Genomic DNA, 23,782 nt, shown 5'->3' with positions numbered 1-23,782 from the left:
CTGCCACTGGACTACCATGAGAGAAAAGAGATTAATAACATCACTAAACAATAAAATCATTATATTTTTTGTTCCAAAGCTGTATGAAGCTGTGCACAAAAAAGAGCACTTGTCCACTTAACCATGGTGAATATAACAAAGAAATTCTACCAGTTTGTGTGGCTTGTAGTTATTGTTGCAACATTCACATCTATGATGAAGAAGTGGTGAAAGAGTGATATCATAAGCTCACAAGCCAGGCTTTTCTTTGTGACTGGTAATTTTCTCCCTCGCTCAAACTTAAAGAGGTAGACTGACACTGATAATGTCAACAGTTGTTTTAAACCTTATTATGCACTGTTGAAAGAACTAAATTTCACACGTATAAGTGGGCAGAAAAAACCTTCTGATTCTTTATTGCTTCAGCAACAGACCTTATACTCTTTATTCTTTAAAGACATTACGCTACTTGCTTTTTTGTTGTTTTTATTTTCTTGATCTTGGCTTTGACTCATGATTATGTAACAACAGGGCACCAAATATTTTGAATACACTCCTGAAGTCCTGAGCAGTTTACAGAGTATTTCCTTTCATGTGATATCTATTACTGTTTTGTAGAGGTGACACACACACGGAGAAAACAATACACTCTCTCTCTCACACACACACACAAGAACAGAACAGATAGGGCAACAGAGGCTCTTCTACAAAAGTTTACACCTCCTACAAATTTATAATGTACATATTTAAACAGATGGAGACATGATGGCATCAACAAGGCATCTTTTTCCAGAACCCTTAATGTACCATGATGTTCAAAGCTTGCTTTTCTCCATGCAGAAGAAATAGAAGCCTCTGTGCTTCATATAGAAGCCTTCCAGATTCTTAATCTGGTGGATAGATAATGTTTCAAAAAGCTGTCAGATCTTGGACCAGTCCTAAAGATGTGCTCGCGTGCAACTTATCTCGATTTCTACCAGTCACTGTTTGAATATGATGGATATTAGATGCATTCAGTATAGTCCACTTCATGTGTCAAGTTTGTGCTTAATGGGTAGATATATGATTAGACCTTTGGGGTTTATAAAGTAAGCTGAGCAGTAACAATTAGATTTGCAAGGGTCACAGGGAGCCTGGAGCCTGGGCAGGTTGTCAACCCTTTGCTAGGCACAATTGTGTGTACACTCACACACCCATTCACAGAGCACAGACAATTTAGAGATTCCAATCAGTCAACAAATCATGTTTTTGTACCAGAGAAGGAAACCAGAGTACCCAGAGGAAACCCCAAAAGCACAAGGAGAACATGCAAACTCCACACACACTATGAATATGGAAACCAAATCCACAAGGTTTCATGCAAACATGCTATTCTCTAGGCTACCATGTTGCCACACTGAAAGTCTTTAGGATATAAATTCTTTAGGCTACAAAGACCACAGACTTTCCCCAATGTGGAAAATACCTGTGAGATATAAGATTATAGGCTCAAATCTAATATCACAAGCAGTAATTCTTGTGTCAGATACTACATCTGCAGAACATCTGCGAGTCTGAGACTACCTTTGGTAAAAACCCAATTCGTGATGGCTGTTTTTGTTTCAGGCTGTGTCAGCTTATATTGTCACTTCATAATTGATAGATTGAATTCTCTGAAAAATGTTGCACACTGTTCCTAGTTTGCTGCCTTCAGGGCAGCTGTCCATTGTTCTTTCTATAAGATTAATGTGTCACCTTTTATTTGTCATGCTGACCCTCCCTGTTTTTCTCTCTCCCGGCTTACAATGCTTCTCGGTCCCTAAATTAGATTAGAAAGTGGAGTGGTTTTAAAAGTCATGGCAATCAATCACCACATGTCCAGTTTTGTCCTCAGTTAGTACCTGGAATGTTGATGCAAACTCCATCTTTTCCCATTCTAACCTCATTCACACACTTCTTTTGCTCCCTGAAGTTTAAATAGTCAAGACATTGTCCTTTCAATATCATTATCCCTGGTTAGCATCCAGCTGAGAAGAGTTTCCGGGGATAGAGTTACTGTAACCCACTGCTATTGTGCTGCAGCTACCCCAGGAAATGCTGAGCACCCCTGAACCTGATCCCTGTGCCCTTTCTGCGAGCGGTATTTAAAAATAACTGCTGGCGGAAGCAGGCACAGAAAAGCCAGATGTGAAAGAGAACGCGAGAGCCTGGATGACAGGCAAACGGACTCACGCTTTTCCATCTATACACATGCACCCCATTTGCACACTCTCTCCAGTGCTGAGTCTGGCGCGAGCTGAATTCGGGCTGATGTCGCCCAGTCAAACCGGAGGCAAAAGGAGGAGGAGGAAGAGGAATGAGTGCTCTATCACCTGGATGCCTGACTGGGTAAAGGTACATTATCTCGTTAATGTTTTAAAGGGGTGGAGGCATGAGTAGATTGGCAAGGTTCAGGTAAGGTTTGTGATCTGAACAAAGTTTTAAGTGATTGATGAATCGATAAAGAGCCACGTACATCCTGCTCTCTGATTTCCCTCTACTTTGGTGTGTTCATTTGCCAGGCTGCTACGTCTGAGGTAATCAGTGCACCCAGTGTTTTTATCTAGCAGTATTATTAATATAATGATTGCAAGTTGGCTTTCTGTTTGTCACAGGTTTGACAGTTTGATTAATAGTCACACAACTCTTACATATTTTGTGTGTAGTTGGCATAGTTTTTGTCAGTTTATGGGAACCTGTGTTCTTTCTACCAAACCTGTCTACCAAAAGTCGTGAGTCTCTAATCTGCAAAGAAGTGTCCATTTGGCATGATTTTTGAGGACATCCATAAGCAATTATCATGATGAATGTGTACAGTGCAGTACTGTTTTTTTAATCTTCTGTAACCTTCCAATATATTAAAATGTCCATTTTGTGTACCAATATGCTGCATATTATGAATAACTAACTGCTTTTGAATGTAATGTTACAGTTTTCTATTTAAGATACTCATGATAACAATTGTGATGACTATTATGAAGAAACTAAAGAGTTTGTTAACAAACTTAACATGTGTATTCTATCCCAGAAATAAGTATGTTTCCCAAAAATAGATGGCATGAGAGAGCAAAACATTTCACATCTGGTCATGGAAACCTAACAGACCGAGATGTTTTAGCATTGAAACGAGTGAGTGAAAGTGCATACTGTATGTAATCGTGTGTAAAATGCACACCAGGGCTTTTTACTGTCTTTCCATTACATTTTAAGGATGGATGAATAAATAGATGGATAGGTGGATGGATGGATAGATGGATGGAAGGCACTTACTGTCTCAAGCTAAAAATAATATTTTGAGTGTGTTCCATTCACTTCTCACATGTAGTTCTACTGAGTGCAGTTTTCTCTCCTGAATATTGTCAGGATCATCACTTTGCCCTTTCAGCAAATGGGAAGAAATTGTTTCTGAGAAACAGTGTGTTTTTGGGTGTCTGTCTCTAGCACATGCCTGTGCTTTATCTCAATGTAGGCACATTCAGGCAGTATTGTTCTTTTTGTCCTTAAGGATCAAATGGCTGAGGTTTTGTTGATGCTGCTGACAGGACAGAGCAGAGTAGCTTTTCTTTGCTGAAGGTGATTCAATGATTTAGTGCTGCTCCGAGTTGATGAAACGGATGAGGATGATGACAATGAGGATGATGATAATGATGATGATGATGATGATGATGATGATGATGATGATGACCACTAACATCTTCTTTAATAAACGCGGAGTTTCTTTCGCCGTTAGAATCCTACATAAACAGAAACAAATTATTGTTCCTGGTTTTAATAATCTAGCCAAAATCATTTGTCCTAAGGACATGTATATTAATAAGAGTGGGACTGAGTGTACTCCCAGAGTGTGTCTTTGCCTGAATGTGATCTTTTATAGCGATGGAATATGTATGAGGTGAGCAGTTGAAGGTGGCTGTGTTTGGGTGTTTGTATTCCTGCTTATGTGAGACTGTCAGAAGCATGATGTATGCACCAGCAAAGTGGCTTCTTCCCGAGCAGCTCAGAAATCAGTTAGGGAAAAAATTGGAAAATCATGATAAACGTGAACAAGCATCAGTGTATCTCAGGTCATCCTGGTTGATAAATAGGTGTATATTTATGTATGATATTCTCTGCTGTTGAAATGTGCTGACTCACTGCTGCATTAGAATTTATTCATCATACAGCAAGGCCTGTTTTTTCTTTCTTCCTTATTTTTTCATGCCATTTTTTCACCCCCACCCCCTTTCCATCTCGGTGCAAGTCAAGATTGGAAATCAGCACACACGAGTTCGTTGCAGGAACAGTAACGGACGCCCATTGTTAGTCCTTCCTACAGACAGCTTTTGAACAATTACCCACAGCACAGCTAAGCTCAGATATAAGATATATGTGCTTTGACTGGACTAAAGCTGCTGCCACTGGATCCATGTCTTTCACTTGACTGTGGGTATAAATAGTAAATAGAGAAAATCTGTCTTCTCATTATCTTTCCTTCACAGTGAGTGAGAGCGCAACACCTCTTCACTGTGAGGACAGTGCTATAATAACATGCCTGTTATTATTAATTGGTGAGAATTTGTTTTGAAATGTGTTAAGATGACAAAGGTGCTTTCTTATTTCCTGTAAAAAAAGAAAAATCCATCCGGAAACATATGAACTGTATTTGTATTGGCATACATGTAAGGTTTTAGTGAATCTGGTGCTAATTTGATAAGGTGATGTTTTATTTTCATTATACTTAGGAGACTAACATCACAGAAGGACATTATTTGATACAGATTCGTTTCAAAGGAGAAAAATAGTCAACAGTTTTGCTGTTAGTTCCAAAGACTCAGCTTGGATAGTTGGCCATCTACATGATCGCAGCACAGTGGTGTGTTGGTGGTGGTGTTAGGATGAAAAGTGTAGCTTTGGAAGCTAATCAATCTCACTGTTGCTACTATCAACAGTAGTAAACAGTTAAAACACACACACACATTTTTTTTTATAAAGCTTAACATGACAGTCATTCAGGGTGGACTTTTTCCTTTCATTCTGAATAGTTTATACCAAATTCCATTTTGTCCTGGGAATTTATTATCATTATCATGGTGATGCCATTCAATCATTATGCACATGATTGCATCATTTAACTTATCACTTATCACCTCATCTATAACCAATCTGCCATGTCAGCTTAATTCTGTTTCAATGAATTCAACAGAAAGCCCATGGACGCTGTTTATCTCCAATCGAACTGATTCTATGGCTTAGATTTCAGGCTCCAACAGATTATTTTAGTCTGTCTCTACATTTGAGTAATCTGTGAAATGTCTGGTGTTGCTGTGCATCTGTGCCATTTGAGGGAAGTCTGTTCTGTTTAATGGTCAATGGAACTGGATTTGCATCTCATTTTGGTGCCAATGGACCAAACACCTGCTCTTCATTCACCATTTCCCCCCTCAGTGCTTACTGAGCTTTTGTATCTCTTGGACCCTTTTTTGTATACTAGTTTGTACAAGGGCTATCAACAGCTTTAAAGAGGATTTGAGGAAGATAGCATCTTGTCTGTTATTCAGGTTTTCCTTGATGAATATGTAATTTTCTATTCAAAAGGAACAGATTGTACTGACTGTAAGGTACAGTGTGGTGTCAATGCAAATAGATTAATTTAGCCCCGTAAAATGATTATTAATGCTATGAAACTTTAGAAATGGTGAATGTGTGTTTGAATTAAATTAAACTGTTAATTAAATGGTATTAAAGTTGTGCAAAGATATTACTGATGATAATGTGAAAACATGAAGGATTTTGCAAAATAATAAGGTTTAAAATAGTGAGTTTCCTTTTATGTACATTTCTACAAACTCTCATGTACATTTTTACAGTCTAACACGTTAATGACATTATATAAATACCAAATTTTCATGTGTAAAGGCAAACCATGTATTTGTTTATCCAGGTTAATAAACAAGCACAGTGTGTGAATATGAAAGAGGGGCTGTAAAAGAGTTTTCTTTATATATACCACAGTATGGCAGTCAGTGGTAGGTAGGGGTTGCTCAAACAGTTAAGGCTCTGGGTTGTTGATTGGAGGGTTGCGGTTCGAGCCCCAGCACTGCCAAGCTACCAGAGTTGGGCCCTTGAGCAAGACCCTTAACCCTCTCTGCGCTGAAACATAGCTATCCCGGTGCCCTTACCCTAAACTCCAAAGTTGAGATGTGTGAAGAAAGAATTTCACTGTACTGTAATGTATATATGACAACATATAAATGTTAAAAGCTTCTATAGTATATTAACAAAGTATACAATCATGTTCGCACCCTTAGATTACATTTTTTTCCAAGCTTTTTTTGATCCAAGCTCCTGACAGCTATCAATCAGAATTAGGAGGCATATTAATATAATATTTTCTTGAAGTATATTAATTTTTCTCTAGCTACACTGCATGTCATGCCACTTATGCAACTGTTCTTTGAAATCACATAGACTAAATTGTCCATACACAAGACACACATACACACATCAAATTCAACATATACACATATATACACATATACACACACACACACACACACACACACACACACACACACACACACACACATGCACACACACACGCTTCAAAATAAAACCCTTAATTTAGTAAATAACACCATATTAACATAAATCAACATGATTTAGCTCAATTCATTTGAACACAAATAGAAACATCCAGAATTATTTTTTTTATTATTTGAAGTTCCAATAATATGTAGACTTGGCCAGATCCTGTCCATGAGTTTGTATATTAGAATTAAAACTTAGTCTACCCATCATGAGCACACAGTCTTGTCCATGTTATTCCTGAAAGCTGGGCCAGTGCAGGAGTAATGAATAATGCAAGGTACTCATCTAACCTGCCAGAATGGTGTATTAGCACTGTAGCACAGAAGTGGAATAATGGAGAGAAAGTGGATGGAGGAAAAGTGCCAAGAATCTTTAAAATAGCCTGCACGAGTCTGGTCCTTTCCTCACAAACACCTCACTGCCTCTTTATTATTTGATCAGCTGTCTTAATACTTTCAGTTCTTTTCAGTGTATATTTAATATCTGCACCTTAGTGCAAGTTAACCTAAATTTAAGAAATAAAGGAATAAAGGATTTCGGTCTTTCTTCATGTAGGTCTTGAAGCCTGTGATGACTCAGGATGTCACTCAGAGTCTCGGCAGCAGGAGGCTCATCAGCTTCTCCCTGTCAGGTAGGTTAACACACCTTTTATTTAACCGTTGTAAAAAATAATCATAATTGAATTAAGAATTGATGTACACTAAAGTAGACTGTGATGCAAGCTTAAATCTAAGCTAAATATTGTGATAACTTTAGAAACTGAGAGAGAGTCCATGTAAAAAAAAACGTTGGTAGTCGTTGGCAAACGCAGGCAAAGGAATTACGACAACAAGACAAAGGTCAGACACTTGAAAATTTGGCCAAGAAAAAAACACTCACTTCTCTGATTGGCAAGACTTCACAAATGTGTGGGTTTAAACACATATGTGTTAGAAAACATTGAGAGAACTGGATTAGCACTGAGGAGATGCTGGAGGAAAGGGTAGTATTTAGACTTTTTTTTGTTTTTTGTCTTTTTTCACACCTGCCCTGCTCTAGTAGGTGACTGAAAGCTTGTGCATTCTCTTCTACATGGAAACACACCAAGCTAATATTAGACAGTTTACTCTTGGGTTTTTAATGTATTTACCTGCTTTTGGATGCATACAGTAAAATGCGAGCTTCAGCATATGATTATATAGATTTCGACGAATCCGAGGTTCAGATTTTACTTATAAATTTTCAAAACACTTCATTAATTTTGGATATGTATCAATTTACAGTCTCGCCAAGTTTTTTTGAGGATTTTTTTATTGTGATTTTTGTTTTGTGATTTAATGCATCTAGCAAAGCTTTTTGTGGTTTATTAGCAAATACTTGGAAACTGCAAGTACAAGATTCTTCACTTACCACAATTACGACAATTACTTGGCTTTGGCTAAATGTGCGTTGTGATAACATCATACATACTCTTGGCCCGAATTTGTAAAACAAATTGCGGCAATTTAAAAAAATTGCTGAAAAGACTGTGGAGGTTGTTTGACTTTGCATTCATTTCTGCTATCACAAACTCATGCGATCCTTGAGGTACTGAAATTACAGTAGGTTTTTTTTGATGAAGATCAGCATAAGTTGGTCAGTTTAAATTCACAATTTTTACAGTCTTATTCCAAAATAGATTAAATTCACTATCTTCCTCAATATTCTACAAACAATATCCCATAATGACAACGTGAAATGACAGTTTAAAAACGAAAAAAAAAAAAAAAAAAAACACATACGTATCCACAGCCATTGCTCAATACTTTGATGCACCTTTGGCAGAAATTACAGCCTTAAGTATCTTGGAGATGCTACAAGCTTTGCGCACCTATTTTTGGGCAATTTCTCCCATTTAAAGAAGCAGGACCTCTCAAGCTCTATCAGGTTAGATGGGACCAATCAGTGAACAGCCATTTTCAGATCTCTCTAGAGTTGTTCAATCGGGTTCAAGTCTGTGCTCTGGTTGGGCCACTCAAGGACATTCACAGAGTTCCCTTAGCCATTCCTTTGTTATCTTGGCTGTGTGCTTATGGTTGTTGTCCTGTTGGAAGATGAACCTTTGACCCAATCTAAGGCCCAGAATGCTCTGGAGCAGGTTTTCATCAAGGATGTATCTGTGCATTGCTGCATTCATCTTTCCCTTGATCCTGACTAGTATCTCAGTTCCTACCACTGAAAAACATCCCTACAGCATGATGCTGCCACCACCAGGCTTCACTGTAGGGATGGTATTGGCCAGGTGATGAGCAGTGCCTGGTTTCCTCTGGACATGATGTTTGCTATTCAGGCCAAAGAGCTCAGTCTTTGTTTCATCAGACCAGAGAACTTTGTTTCTCATGGTCTGAGAGTCCTTTTGGAAAACTCCAGGCAAGCCATTATGTGCCTTTACTGAGGAGTGGCTTCCGCCTGGTCAATCTACCATACAGGCCTGATTGGTGGAGTGTTACAGAGATGGTTGTACTTCTCTAAGGTTCTCCTCTCTCTGCAGAGAAATGCTGGAGCTTCGGGTTCTTGGTCACCTCCTCGTCTAAGGCCCTTCTCCCCGATTGCTCAGTTTGGCCAGGTGGCCCACTGTAGGTAGAGTTCTGGTGGCTCCAATCTGCTTCCATTTATAGATGATGGAGGCCACTATGCTTATTGGGACCTTCAATAATGCAGAAATTTTTTGTACCCTTCCCCAGATCTGTGCCTTGATCTTGTCTTGAAGGTCTATAGACAATTCCTTAGGCTTCATGCACTGTTAACTGTGGGACGTTATATATAAAGAGGTGTGTGCCTTTCCAGATCATGTACAATCAACTAAATTTACCACAGGTGGACTCCAATCAAGTCGTGGAAACATCTCAAGGATGGTCAGTGAAAACAGGATGCATCTGTGCTCAATTTTGAGTGTGGCAAAGGCTGTGAATACTTATGTACATGTGACTTTTTTTTCAGTTTTTATTTTTAATAAATTTGAAGATTTCAAACAAACTTCTTTCATGTTGTTATTATATTGTATTGTTTGTGAAATTTTGAGGAAAATTAATTGAATCCATTTTGGAATAAGGCTGTAACATAATAAAATATGGAAAAAGTGAAGCACTGTGAAGACTTTCCAGATGCACTGTATATCATGACTTGTAACTATGTGTTTGTGTTTTTAAAGCCTATAAAGGTTCTTTGTAAATCCCTGCAACAGCATTTCCCTATCAGAGAGAAACCTATGAAGCACTGAGGAACCATTTTTCTAAAATTGTGTCTTATAATGTCAAGAACTAGAATAGCTATTTTGCCCTTCAAGACTATAATCTCATACATCTAATCCTACAACCATACCAAAAAGTACAGAGTGTGAACCCCTTGTGTCTGTAATGCCCAGAGATATGCAGGAAATTATTCATACTTCTTGCCATCTGGCTGCCAAGATCACTGCTATAAAAGCATGAGATATGCTTAGCACCTGGTGTGCATATGCCAATGTTTCAAAACAATGACACAGTGCCACATGGACACACACACACACACACACACACACACACATCTAACTGATAGTATGTGATTCATGAGGTTTTGTGAGACTTTATAAATGTTGAAGGTTCTTTATTTGTCAGATACATATTACATCCATGTTGTATCATGTACTGAAATGTTTTTCTTTAGTTTTTTGAACAGAACCAACATTAACTAACTAAGGATATAAACAGACATAGAGCACAATAGAATATAATCAAATCGAATACACGTATAATTAAACGTATTAGACTATAGAGAAATGTCAATAATATATTAATTACTATCAGAAAACGGGTAGTGCCAAACTAGGTGAGACCAGGCACAAACTGAACAAGTATAGTTTTATTAACGAAATTACAAATTACATGAATCAGGAATACTAAAAGAAAAAGACAGGAGCATGAAGCAACAAAATAAAAATCACTGAATATGAAACAAGAAACTAGATACAGGAACATAATGACATTACTCGGAACACATGACACAGTAGACACAAATAGAGAAGGTAATCACGGACACATAAGAAGCAGGTGTGAAGCAACGGGAGCGACTAAAGGGTAGAGAAGGGCAGACATGTGAACACAGAACATAAACAAAAACACATGACATGAGGCAAAGCACACACATAGCTGAAACGCCCCCTAATGTTCTGGCAGGGAATATTCCAAGCAGACCCTGACAAATACAGTGTGTACATAGCGTATGTGGGGCTAACAGTTCTTGAAGAATTGAAAAGATTTATACTCGCTTTGTGAATCTGCTTGGTGAGAAGGCATTGATCAGTAACAATACAGCTGTGACTTGTAGTGCTAGCTGCAAGCTATAGTTTTTTAATCCGTTAGTCTGCATAAATTTGTGTTTCTATAGTAGCAACTAATTTACAAGAACTTGTAGTGTATTGTAGTGATCTTTTAAAAATATCATCAATTTACTAAAATATCTAATTGTAACATTTGTGGAAGGAGTCTCCAGTATAAGATTTCTTGGTTTTCTACCATCACTGATATTTAGGAGAGAATGCTTTGCGGTGGGGTCTTAAAGGTGGGGTCTCCGATATTTGAGAAATGCTTCAGAAAACTGCAGTGGGCCACCAAACTTAACAAAAATCAAAACAAACATGTAGCCAATGAGCAGTAAGGGGCTTGTCTTGTCAATATGGGCAGAGAGAGTGTTCAGTGCGCATGTGTGACATTAGCAGAAAGCGTTTTTAGCATTGACATGGAGGATAAAAAGAAAGAAAGAAAGCAAAGAAAGGCTTACGATAAGGCAAGAAGTAGGACGTGTTAATATAGGATCAGCTTTCCAGCGCTGGAGAGAACTGAAGGAGCAGGAAGTTGGTCACATATTCACAGATTGGAGTTTCCCGAGTCAATAACTTCAGAGCTAAACACTGTTACTACACAAATAACACCTCTTTTCTATCATGGTAATGTAGAGAGGCAGCTACAACCGCATTTTGCTAGTAATATCGTTTAGCTCAGGAGTTATTTACTCAGGAAATTCGAATCTGTGAATATGCGGCCAACTTCCCGCTCCTGATCCTATATTAACACAGGTCCTACTTCCTGCCTTATCGTAAGCCTTTCTTCGCTTTCTTTCTTTGTTTTTATGCTCCATGTCAGTGTTAAAACGCTTTCTGCTAATGTCACACATGCGCACTGAACACTCTCTCTGCCCATATTGACATGACCCGCCCCTTACTGCTCATTGGCTACACGTTTGTTTTAATTTTTGTTTTGTTTGTTGGCCCAACACAGTTTTCTGAAGCATTTCTCATATATCGGAGACCCTACCTTTAACTTGCAATTTTTGCATTATTAATTTTAATAGATAGGAAAAAAGAGGCTGGTGAGGGAACAACTGTTGATAAATGCTATAACATTAAAATAACAGGAATTCATTACACTTGTTTTGTAGATGTTTCAAAACATTGTTTAAAAAATACACAGTGTTGTTAATTTACAAATTAAAAATTGTAAGTGTGTTATAAGACAAGATATGTAAAATGTCAGGAAATGCTGTTATGGAATAATAATCAACTTTGAAGTGAAATTATTATGTAATGGGGATAGATCAACTGCTGAAAGCTGTTATAATGTAAGTAATATCATGGACAAGTTTATTTTGATATATTGACTTCTTGATGTAATTTAAATTCACTAGGACTAGGTTAATGCATATTAAACCTTTATCATCTAAATGTTTTATCCAGCCAAGTTTGCGATTTGTAAATTGTGCAACAGAACTAAAATAGAACAGAATAGAAATTGGCACTAATAAAAAAGTACTACTCCAACCCTTAAAGTGTCACTCTGCATCAAGCTTGTGAGTCATCCGTGCTTCAAGAGCTTCTTAGCTGTTTTATATTTAATTCATTGTCACTTCTGCCTGGGTAACAAGTGCACTTTAACATGCTGCTACACATACTGCACTGTATATATGTACCACAGGGGATTAGTGTGTTAGAGAGGGCATTAACGATCTCCAGCTCACTGAGAGCTGATCAATCCTTAGCAGAGGAAGACACAAGTGGCTCTTTTGACACAAATCGAAGTGATCTCTTAATACACTAGACATGACAGGAGTATAAACAACAGCCATGATTGACAATCTTATTATTATTAGTAGTAGTAGTAGTAATAATAGCAGTAGTAGGAAGGCTGGTACTTTATAATAAAGAACCAAAAAGATAAAACTGAGATTTCAGTGAAATGAAGTTTTTCTGCCTACAATACACCATAAACCCTCATTTATAAGAAACCATATCCAAGTTTGCAACCAGAGTGTGATTTTCACACATAGTGAACATTTAATTCATGTTGTTGCAAAGACACGTACATGCCATAGAGATTGCACATCAGGTTTCAGGTTGAAATCAGATACCGTGTGTCAATATGTCCACAATGTCTGAACATTTGAAAGTCATTTCTTTCTTTTCATTTTTGAGTGTAACCTGTTTTTAAAATGCAAGAACTTTAATTGTGATTGAGATGTATGCAAAGGAGAAACAATTTTTGGCATTTTGATTTTCCAAGATAATCAAGGCCCTTTTCAGTGTGCTTCAGTCGCATCGAGTTACATCAACTGTATGTTAAATGTTAAAATGAAAAGTCAGCTACACTAAACACTCAGGGATAGTCAGTGTTATTGAGAAAGGGCCGGTGTGGGTGCAGCTTTTCATTCCAACCAAGCTTAAGCCACACCTGAGTCTGTTGAATGCCAAGATCAATTGATTAAACAGGTGGAATCAGGTACAGCTCATGCCTGATTGGAATGAAAATCAGCGCCTCCATCAGTCCTTTGCCAATACCCCTTTACACTCCCGATCTAAATCTTTTGGCCTGACTTTCTCTCTCTGTGTTCTTTTCTTTAACTTCCATAAAAAGAGATTTGTCTTTATAATATTTGCTTGAGTTCAGACAGGGACAAAAAAAAGAATTCTTATATGGTACTTAATACTGGTCACATACATACTATACATATACTACAATTAGAATTTAAGATCTAAAATATCTTTCTTTCACAATGGAAAATGTACTTAACCAAGTTGACAGATCTATATCCAGGGGGTTTTGGTAAGCAAAGCATCATGTACTCATACTTATCATCTCCTCTTCTTTGGTTAATGTCAGACATCCAGGCAGTGGGTCTGAAGAAGGGGATGTTCTTCAATCCTGATCCATATTTGAAGATCGCCATCCACCCTGGAAAGCACAGCATCTTCCCTGCTCTCCCCCACCATGGTCAAGAGAAGAGATCCAGCATCATCTGCAACACCATAAACCCCGTCTGGAAGAGAGAGGTAACCCCTCAACTCATTTCCCCACTCCACCATAAGCATGTGAAACACACAATATACTGTACACACACACACACAAATCACTGGAAACTGTAACAGTAGTTTGGGTTATATGATGGAACAATAACGTACGGGCTGAATAATTTGTCGAGATATTTTCAAACGCTGTTTGATTTGTTTTGTATGTCAGTACACTTGTTTTGCAGTGCACTGAGCCTTGACATCAAAGTTTTTTATTCCTGCTTTGTTGTCTGCGATTGTGCTTTCCTTTAGATTTTCACATCTAAAGTGCTGCTTTTGACAGTGGAAATATTTTATCTGTCTGGTTTATGCATCAGGGTATTCTAACACAAAATGCAGTTTGCTATAGGAAGAATAAAAAAAGAGAGAATGACAAAACTTGTAGAGCATAGATCATTAAATATATGAGGTGCTGGTGTTGGCTAACTAACTGTCCTAGCATCGTATTTAGATTATGCAATTCACTATCTCTTAAAACTATGTCAGTAACAAGACTGTTTTCTTTTTCACTAAAACTTTATTTTGCATGCTTGTTTTGAACAATTGCACCCACGGTAGAAGTATTTTTTAAAAGGAGTCACGTTTCACTGTTTTCTCAGCCAGTACCCATAGTATTACACATGTAATACGTGTACTGACCAAGTGTGAAAGCAGCCTCATGGATGTATGACATAAGCTAGCTACACTCTTACCTACATAGTTATATATACTTGTAAAGTAAGCTATGATATATGATATATCCAATCTGTCCTTGTTCCAGCTGTTTCTCTGATATCGGTTCTCAGAATACAGGTTCATATCTCAGAAAATGCTACTTTTTTAAACCAAAGACAGTCAGAAGTGAACATCTGAGAACATAATCTATCTATCTATCTATCTATCTATCTATCTATCTATCTATCTATCTATCTATCTATCTATCTATCTATCTTATTTGAACTAGATACAAAAAAATTATTTCAGACTCAGGATCCTTCCTTTGTTTGTAGGGCTAGTAAGTTTGTGTTTGTAAGTGTGTGTGTTCATAAGTGTGTTTGTGTGTGTTTTCCTACATTCCCTGGAAATACGTGTCTGAGCTCTGTTTAATTAAGTGATTTTTAACATCTTGTGCAATGAAAACATTTAAAATTGAATTGTGCGTTTGCTGTAACTGTGTAATCACTGTTTAGACTTGGCTTCTCTCTCCTCATTAAATGCCCAGGACTCATAAGTGGATCAAGACCAAGTGGATCTATCACATACTCCTCTACCATGCTTTTTCTATTAGTTTTACTGTAGCAACTGAGTAATTTATAGTACATACTTGGAAAGCTCCCTAAAATGAAACAAACAAACAATAAGCCAGGAGTTTGAAGAGTTAACTCCCAAAATAAATTTCCAACAGCCAGTCTTAACCATCCATGAAATATACAACTTACAGTGTTAGGCAGCCATCAGCACATCATGAGTGTGAAATATGGCTTCATCTCAGACTCAGTGCATGGCTGATCGTGCAGAAATCCCCCACAGCGTAGCATGTGATCTCAAGACTGATGCTTCTTTCAGAGATAATGGAGCCATTATGAGTCTTGGGAACCCCGGTGACTTGAGCCTAACCTGGTATGCACAGCCACTGGGGATTTACTCACAGTATGTTTTTCAGTTAAAACCGATACAGTGTATTGTTTCACACTGACCAAAGCTAATGCCCAAACTGAAGCGATATTATATGTGAGGGCTAAAGTCAAATATCTTTTAACAGCCCAGCGAAGAAACTATTGGAATTAGATCTGGCGATGAAGGGCATATTATTCCAAGCACATTTAAATGAATAATAGGGAGTTGTTTTATTAAGTTGATAATTTGCAACTGGCTCAATACTGAATTTTTAAAATGGAAACGGAAAATAACCAACATTCATTTCTGCCATTTGTAATTTTTATTAATACTTTCTTTGTACTTTATATTACTATTCAACCTACTTCTTTAATTCGGTTCTATTCATTTTATTTGTATAGCACTTTTAACAACTCACATTGTCTCAAAGCAGCTTTACAGAAGTATAAAGACAGAATAAAAATTGTAAAGTTTAAAATTAAGTTAAATACAGGTATTTACAGTGGTGTGAAAAAGTGTTTGCCCTTCCTGTTATTTATTCATTTTTTTTGAACGATTGTCACGTTTCAGATCATCAAACAAATTTAAATATTAGTCAAAGATAACACAAGTAAACACAGCATGCAGTTTTTAAATGAAGGTTTTTATTATTAAGGGAAAACAAAATCCAAACCTACATGGCCCTGTGTGAAAAAGTGTTTGCACCCTAAAAGTAATAACTGATTGGGCCACTGTTAGCAGCAAGAACTTGCAATGAGTCTGTAACAGCGCTGTGGAGGAATTTTACAGATATTTGTTGAGAGCAAATGTGAGCGAATGCCATAATGCAGCACCCCTGGAGCAGAGAGGGTTAAAAGCCTTGCTCAAGAGCCCACCATTGCTAGCTTGGCTGTGCTGGAGGTTGCACCACTGACCTTGTGATATGTAACCCACATTTAACTTCTGAGCCACCCCTGAGCCCTCATTGCTCTTACTTGCCAGTGTGATAGCAGCTTTGCAAATTCTTTTTTTTTCCTTCCTTTTTATATGAAAGCCTATACAGTATGTATGGGTTGCTCTTTCATTCTTTGTTGTTCTTTTGCTTCTGCTCCTTTCCTGTCTACATCTCTCAGTCCTTCTGGGTGGGAAAATGTGGGGGAAGGGAAACTATACACTCGAATATGGGATTGCAGCAAAGTGTGACTGTGATGCAGTTAAACAGATCTCCTCTATGGTGAGACCGTTAATCGTATTTTCTTTCTCTCACCAGTGATTGATTGGACTGAGCTTGCACTCCTAAATGTTGCTGCCTCCTCTTCTTTTCTTTCCTGCCAGCCAATACAGTAATCAAAAGCAGGAAGCACATAGGTGCTCTAATCGACCTGCTACACTGTTTGTCCTGCTATCCTTTTGAGGACCATTCTGTTATTTTTTAATTTTTTTTTTTTATCTTTTTTTAATGCCATCCCTACACCTAAGTCTAATCTAATTCAACCTTAATAACCAGAAGGCAACATTTTGGTTCTTATGGTATTTTGTTTGATTAAGTAAAAGCTGACGTTTTGGCAAAAAAAAAACAAACAAAAAAAAAACATCTTTTTGGGGACAATTGGTCCCCATCAAGGTATAAAAACATTCTCCCTTGCTCTCTCTCTCTCTCTCTCTCTCTCTCTCTCTCTCTCTCTCTCTCTCTCAGACACACACAAGGCAAGGTTATTCTTGACTGATGCAATTTTCACCACTTGCAGATAATACCCTCCAGATTGAATACTAATTTTACCATCAAATCTGCTACGCAGCTTGTTCAGGAACAATATCAAGCAGTGTTATACTAAAAAAACAGAACTTACTGGATATACTATAATGAATTTGTCACATAAAACAAATTAGGGCTCATTCCTGTGAGGATTGGTGTTCAGTGGAGAAAGGGCATATTTAGCAGATCTCACTATTGCTTCGCTGTTTCATCATGCAGTTTTCACCAATTTTAAATAATACTTTGAATAGGCACAGTCATGTACATTTCTCTGCAACTTGCTTTTTACCACCATCCATTTATGAAAAAGTATCCATTTATGAAAAAATCCATTTATGAAAAAAATGGATCCATTTCCATCCATTTATGAAAAAACTAATTTAAATGTTTAATACTTTATCATATAACGTAAATTTAGCACTTAAGACAATGGTAATTTATGCATTAAGCATTTGTGCTATATTTATACTACATATAAATATGTGGGGGTGTTGATGGCTCAAGCGGTTAAGGCTCTGGGTTATTGATCGGCAGATCAGGGTTTAAGCTGCCACTGTTGGACCTCTGAGCAAAGCCCTTAACCATCAGTTCTTCCTGAGAGCTTTGACCCAAATTCCAATGTTTAGATATTTGAAGATATCACTATGCTGTAATGTCTGTGACAAAAATGAAGACTTCTTCTTCTTAATATTGTACACTCTACAAGGGTTACAAGGAGTTTGCAGAGAACATACACAAATTTACACCTTATTTACAGTATATCAAAGTGCAATTTAGCAGAGCCAGCATATTCTTGACATGTACAGATATACCAGCATGTTTTTGTAGAATTTGTAAAGCAGACTTTAAAACTCTTAATGTTAATTATCAACACTAATATGATGAAACTATATCACCATTCAAAAACCTCTAGAAATTTCCTCCTATTAAACAGGTGATTAAGAGAACATTTTGCCATTCCCAAAAATTATAGCACATTTCAAAGAATCTCACATATACTGTTTTAGCTTCTGGTAAAGCGTAATTTAATCTGCACGTATAATAAGCAGATGAGAGTGTGATTCCCAGCTCCAAATCCATTTATATCTTTCCTCTTAATGGCCCAACCCTTCACTTTTTATGGAATCTCTTTAGATGAAGTGAGAGTTGAGTGCTGTGACCCAACATTGATTAGTTTGCCTGGAAACATCAGAAAAAATGGATCTATTTTTAGGTGTTTAATTGGGAGTATGATTATGCTATTTGCCGAAAAATACTTACTATACAATAGACATGTATAGCTTATGTATCGAATGAAACACTGTAAAGTCTTAGAAAATTTTGACGTTTTTAAATGTTTTATACTATCTTACTAGCTGAAAGTATGTGGACATTTGACCAGCACACCCATACAGTATGTGGCTGTTCCTCAAACTCTTGTTGCATTAAGTTTTCCTTTTACTTGAACTGAGACGCTTGAACGTTCCAGGATGACAATGCCTGAAAACATGGATACTGTTGAGCAACAAGCTCATTATTAATGGCCATAGTTTTGGAATGTGATGCGCCATTACTCATTGGTTCCCATAGTTTTGACTAATTAGTGTATGTAAAACACTACAACAGAGTCACAGAATTTCCTCTTTATCTGATAAACCATAATCATGAAAAACGTTTCTATGGTGTGAGAATTCATTTAAAATGGAGAACATCAGGGTTGTAGCTATTGTTAGAAAGTCAATAAGTTGCTAAAAACATTTTTTTTATCTCTTAAAACAGGCCACACTAACTGGTAATGGCCTGACTATACAGTTTCAAGAAGCAATATGCTGGTTCACTGGAGACATTTGATTTCCCTATACTGTACACAATGTAGCCTACTCCTTGAACATTATGCAGCACTAGTGGGTGCAGTTATGATATTAGTATTCATGATTTTCTTCAGCTTAGAGGAATTTAATGGATTATTAGTAACATGACAAAGAGCAAAAAAAAAGAGAAAAAGCGAGGCTGATGAAGGAATGGCATGATAACAGACTTGTTTTCCAGATGTTCAACAACATTAACTATAACAATAAGTGGAAAAAACTTTTTAAAAATAATCATTTTCTAAACTGATTATTTTTAAAAGATATTAAAAGACACAGATACAGTATCTCACAGAAGTGAGTACAAACTCCAAATATTTTTTAAATATTTGATTATATCTTTTCATGTTACAACATGAAATTTTCTACAATGAATTAAGCTACAATGAATTTGCTACAATGCAAAATAGTGAGTGTACAGCTTGTATATAAATTTGCTGTCCCCTCAAAATAACTCAACACACAGCTTTTAATGTCTAAACTGCTAAATACACCCCTAAGTGAAAATGGAAAAATTGGGCCCAATTAGGCATTTTCTCTCCCCGGTGTCAGGTGACTCATTAGTGTTACAAGGTCTCAGTTGTGAATGGGAAGCAGGTGTGTTGAATTTGGTGTTATTGCTCTCACTCTCTCATACTGGTCACCGGAAGTTCAACATAGCACCACATGGCAAAGAACCCTCTGAGGATCTAAAGACAAGTGTATCTTGCCTACAGTCAAGCATGGTGGTGGGAGTGTCATTATCTGGGGCTGCATGAGTGCTGCTGGCACTGGGGAGCTAGAGCTTGAGGGACCCATGAATGCCAACATGTTTTGTGACATACTGAAGCAGAGCATGATCCCCTCCCTTCGGAGACTGGGCTGCAGAGCAGTATTCCAACATGATGACGACCCCAAACACACCTTGAAGATGACCACTGTATTGCTAAAGAAGCTGAGGATAAAGTTGATGGACTGGCCAATCATGTCTCCAGACCTAAACCCTATTGAGCATCTGTGGGGCATCCTCAAATGAAAGGTGGAGGAGTGCAATGTCTCTAACATCCACCAGCTCTGTGATGTCATCATGGAGGAGTGGAAGAGGACTCCAGTGGCAACCAGTGACACTCTGGTGAACTCCATGCCCAAGAGGGTTAAGGCAGTGTTGGAAAATAATGGTGGCCACACAAAATATTGACACTTTGGGCCCTATTTGGACATTTTCACTTAGTGGTGTACTCACTTTTGTGGACAGCAGTTTAGAAATTAATGGCTGTTGTAGGGCACTCTGGAGAGGTGGACACAAAAGAAAAACACTTAGTCAGGACGTCAGGTGAGCAAACACACGTAGTGCAATTTATTCTGTGTAGGGGCATTGGGGTTGAGGGAGTGAGTGAGTGAGAGAGAAAGAGAGAGAGAGGGAGAGAGGTAGAAATATGGAGCTGCACTCAGCAAAGCATTGTCCAGGCAGCCTTAGGAAGGTGGAGGTCATCATGGAAGGTGCAGCCAGTGGTGATGTGTGTGTGAGGAGCATGGTCCTAGGAGAGTGGCTTGGGCTCAGCTGGCAGCCAGTCCATCCTTCAGCATGAAGAGTCTGAAAACACAAAGAATAGGGGAGACAGCGCATTACATATTTCAAGGTGGTCTCCTCTTACCTCCCTTTCTCTGCTAAGCCTAGCTCTCTGCTGTGTTTCCCAGGCAGAGGATGAATGCCACAGCTTGATTGTCTCCCTGCTTTTTGGCGGAAATTTGGCCGCCTCACCTTGCGTTATCAGCGGCGCTGGCCGTGGTGCTGAACCGCTGCCTTTTAGCTCCGCTTTTATTTTATCGGGGCGAGGAGCGGTTTTTCTGCTGCATTGGGCAGCAGTTCAAACTCTGCCATCACAGGGCCCCCTCTTAGCTCTGAGCCCCCACCTTTCAGTCATCGTCCCCAGAGGGCATAGCATCTGGAGAGGCCATTTGCATTCCAGTGCTGAGTTCTGGCTCGGTGCTGGACCTGGAACGAGATTTCTGAATGAGAGAAACCACCGAGTCATTCTGGCATTGGTGTTTTTCAATTTTGCCATCCATATCAGATCGGTGACCAAGGTGAAATGTCACCCTGCCCGGTAGTAGCAGAGTTCCTTGTTGGCCCACTTAAATGCGAGCATAGTTCTGCTTGGCAGGGCTCAGTTTTCTCGATATGAACAGGACTGGGTGCTCCTCCCCTTCTAACTCCTGGGAGAGGATGGCTCCTAAGCCTGTCTCAGATGCGTTTGATTGGAGGACAAAAGGGAAGCTACAGAGGAGAAGTTAGGGACAAATCTTTAGTAATAACCCACCAAACCCAGAAAGGCACGTACCTGTGTCTTCGTAGAAGGTCGGGGTATGCCTCGATGGCTTTAATCTTTTTCACTTGTGGTCTTACCCCAACCGATGCAGAACCTTCCCCAGGCAGAAAAAGTGGTCAGCTCACATGGCGGAGTGGATTACGACATCGTCCATATATGCCTCAGCAAAGGATCATTGAGGGAGGAGAAAGGTGTCCATAAGGCTCTGAAAGGTGGCCGGCGCCCCATGTAGGCAAGAAGGAAGAATGCCGTTTTGGGTTTTGCGTCTGGGGCAAGAGCAACCTGCCAGTAGCCCTGCCAGATCTAGGGTGGAGATGAAGATGAAGGGCTCTCCTCTCCAGTCCACGTGGTGGTACAGAAGCACATTTTTGACCAGATAGTTGGACACAGGCAGGAGTCAGGTAGGGTCTGTTATGTCACCTTCTACCAGCAAAACCTGGCTCCAGCGGTGCTTCAGCTGCTCAGCCTCTTTTTGTTCCTTCCCAAAAATCCTCTCCCAGGTGGCCTGCTGGAATATAGATCACACAGGGTTATTTGAGAACTGGGACTCACATGGAGAGGAGCTATCGGTGTTGTACTCTTCCCAAGCCATACACGCCTGCTGCACATGGGCCTTCTGCTTTCGACCCTTGCTTTTTTTGGTTGCCCGGCTCATGGCCTTGGCAAAGGAGTGGGACGGGGAGGTCTGGGATAAGGCCAATGGATACACGAGACCACTAATATCCCTACCGGCTTTACTGTGGGAGGGAGGATGGTTGGCTGTGACAAAGTAACTGTGCTCCCCAAGTCTAGGAGCACAGAGACGGGCCACCGTTCTACCTCCACATTGAGCCATGGTGCTTCTGGGACTACGGAGCAATGCAGGGCGCAGCCTTTGAGCCACTGCTTGTGGGCCAGAGCTGGCGGCGTGAGTTCTGGCTCAGTGGGTATGGGTTCGTCGACTGGTCCCGGGGTGGTACTCCATTTTTCTTCTCTCCCCAACCAGGTCCAGCTGTCGTTGGGGCTGGGGCGGTGGGGACATTTCTTCAGTGTTGTCACATGAAAAGATATAATAAAAAGATATAGTATATAATATTTACAAAAATGTAAGGGGTGTACTCATGTCTGTGAGATACTGTAAGAGGAATGCCACAATTCCTGACATGCTATTTATGAAAATAATAATTTTTGCCTCTTGCTTTGAGCTGAATACTACCAAGATATCAATGATTATTTTTGTAAAACAGCATGTCATTTTCCATCATGACTTTAGCCAGTACAGTATCCTACATTCGATATTGTATATGCATTTCTTCTTGTTCATAATTCTTGCACGATTAAATAATAAACTCTAATAATAATTATTAACATGGCTGATATTGAAGTGTACAAATTATATTTATTCAGTTTTGGTTCTTAATTTTGACTGGCCGCAGGTGAAGCCATTTTAAAATCCTTCATATACAGTACATACACTTGTAACTGTGTCACAGTAAAAACATTTTGTATTAATTTTCTGTCTGAAAAATATCTTTATCTGTGCCTGCTGTGCTGCATGCTGTGTTGCTTATAGATAGATAGATAGATAGATAGATAGATAGATAGATAGATAGATAGATAGATAGATAGATAGATAAGATAGATAGATAGATAGATAGATAGATAGATAGATAGATAGATAGATAGATAGATAGATAGATAGATAGATAGATAGATAGATAGATAGATAGATAGATAGATAGATAGATGTCAAAATAGTAGAAAAAATGTGCAAAGTACAGATAAATATATAAATGTATGTCCAACAAATAAATAAAGCTATGGCAGGTAGTATGTGCATAATTATATGTGAATATGTGCTATTTGTATAGACAGTACAATATATCTAAAAAATAGAATATACAGTATATGTCTGTGCAAATGTGTGCATTATGTACATTGTATGTACAACAGTAACCTAGAAATATACAGTGTATTTACAGATATATTCATAAATGAATGTAAACTAGGGTAAGCAATGAATTTACAGTTATATGCAGCTATAATTTATAGAAAATATGTAACAGAATGTATAGAGTAGAACAGATCTGCAAGGTGATCATGAACAGTGAAGCATTAGCGAGAGATCAGTGTCCTAGCGGTGTAGTGTGGGTTTCAGTAGGTTTATGGTTGTGGAAAATATATATATTTATTATATCATACTATAATCAGTGCTAATTGTTAACAGACTACAGAAGAATAGTTTGCTTACTGGACACTGGATTTTTTTAAGTATGTTTGTTGCAGTTTTATAAAAGCAATAAGGTAAATCGTTTTATTATTGTATCTTTTTAATGTTGGATAATGATAATGTGCCTAGTTATGTAAAATGAAATCAGTTATTTCACATTCAGCATTGCTCAAATCTCAAGCAACA

General features: G+C 38.4%; 1 protein-coding gene across 1 annotated transcript in view; it reads left to right on the top strand.

Annotated features, from left to right (window-relative positions):
• Positions 1 to 23,782, top strand: part of LOC132845250 (E3 ubiquitin-protein ligase HECW1) — an 89,762-nt gene that overhangs the window by 22,955 nt on the left and 43,025 nt on the right. Inside the window, exons 5-6 of the mRNA XM_060869171.1 lie at positions 7,120 to 7,195; positions 13,713 to 13,882. Of these exons, the coding sequence (XP_060725154.1) occupies positions 7,120 to 7,195; positions 13,713 to 13,882 (246 nt within the window). The remainder of the gene's footprint in view (positions 1 to 7,119; positions 7,196 to 13,712; positions 13,883 to 23,782) is intronic.

Source organism: Tachysurus vachellii, chromosome 5 (genome assembly GCF_030014155.1).
Source record: "Tachysurus vachellii isolate PV-2020 chromosome 5, HZAU_Pvac_v1, whole genome shotgun sequence".
Classification (NCBI taxonomy): domain Eukaryota; kingdom Metazoa; phylum Chordata; class Actinopteri; order Siluriformes; family Bagridae; genus Tachysurus; species Tachysurus vachellii.
Note: the sequence above shows the minus strand (reverse complement) of the source record. Positions and strands in the feature narration are given on the sequence as shown.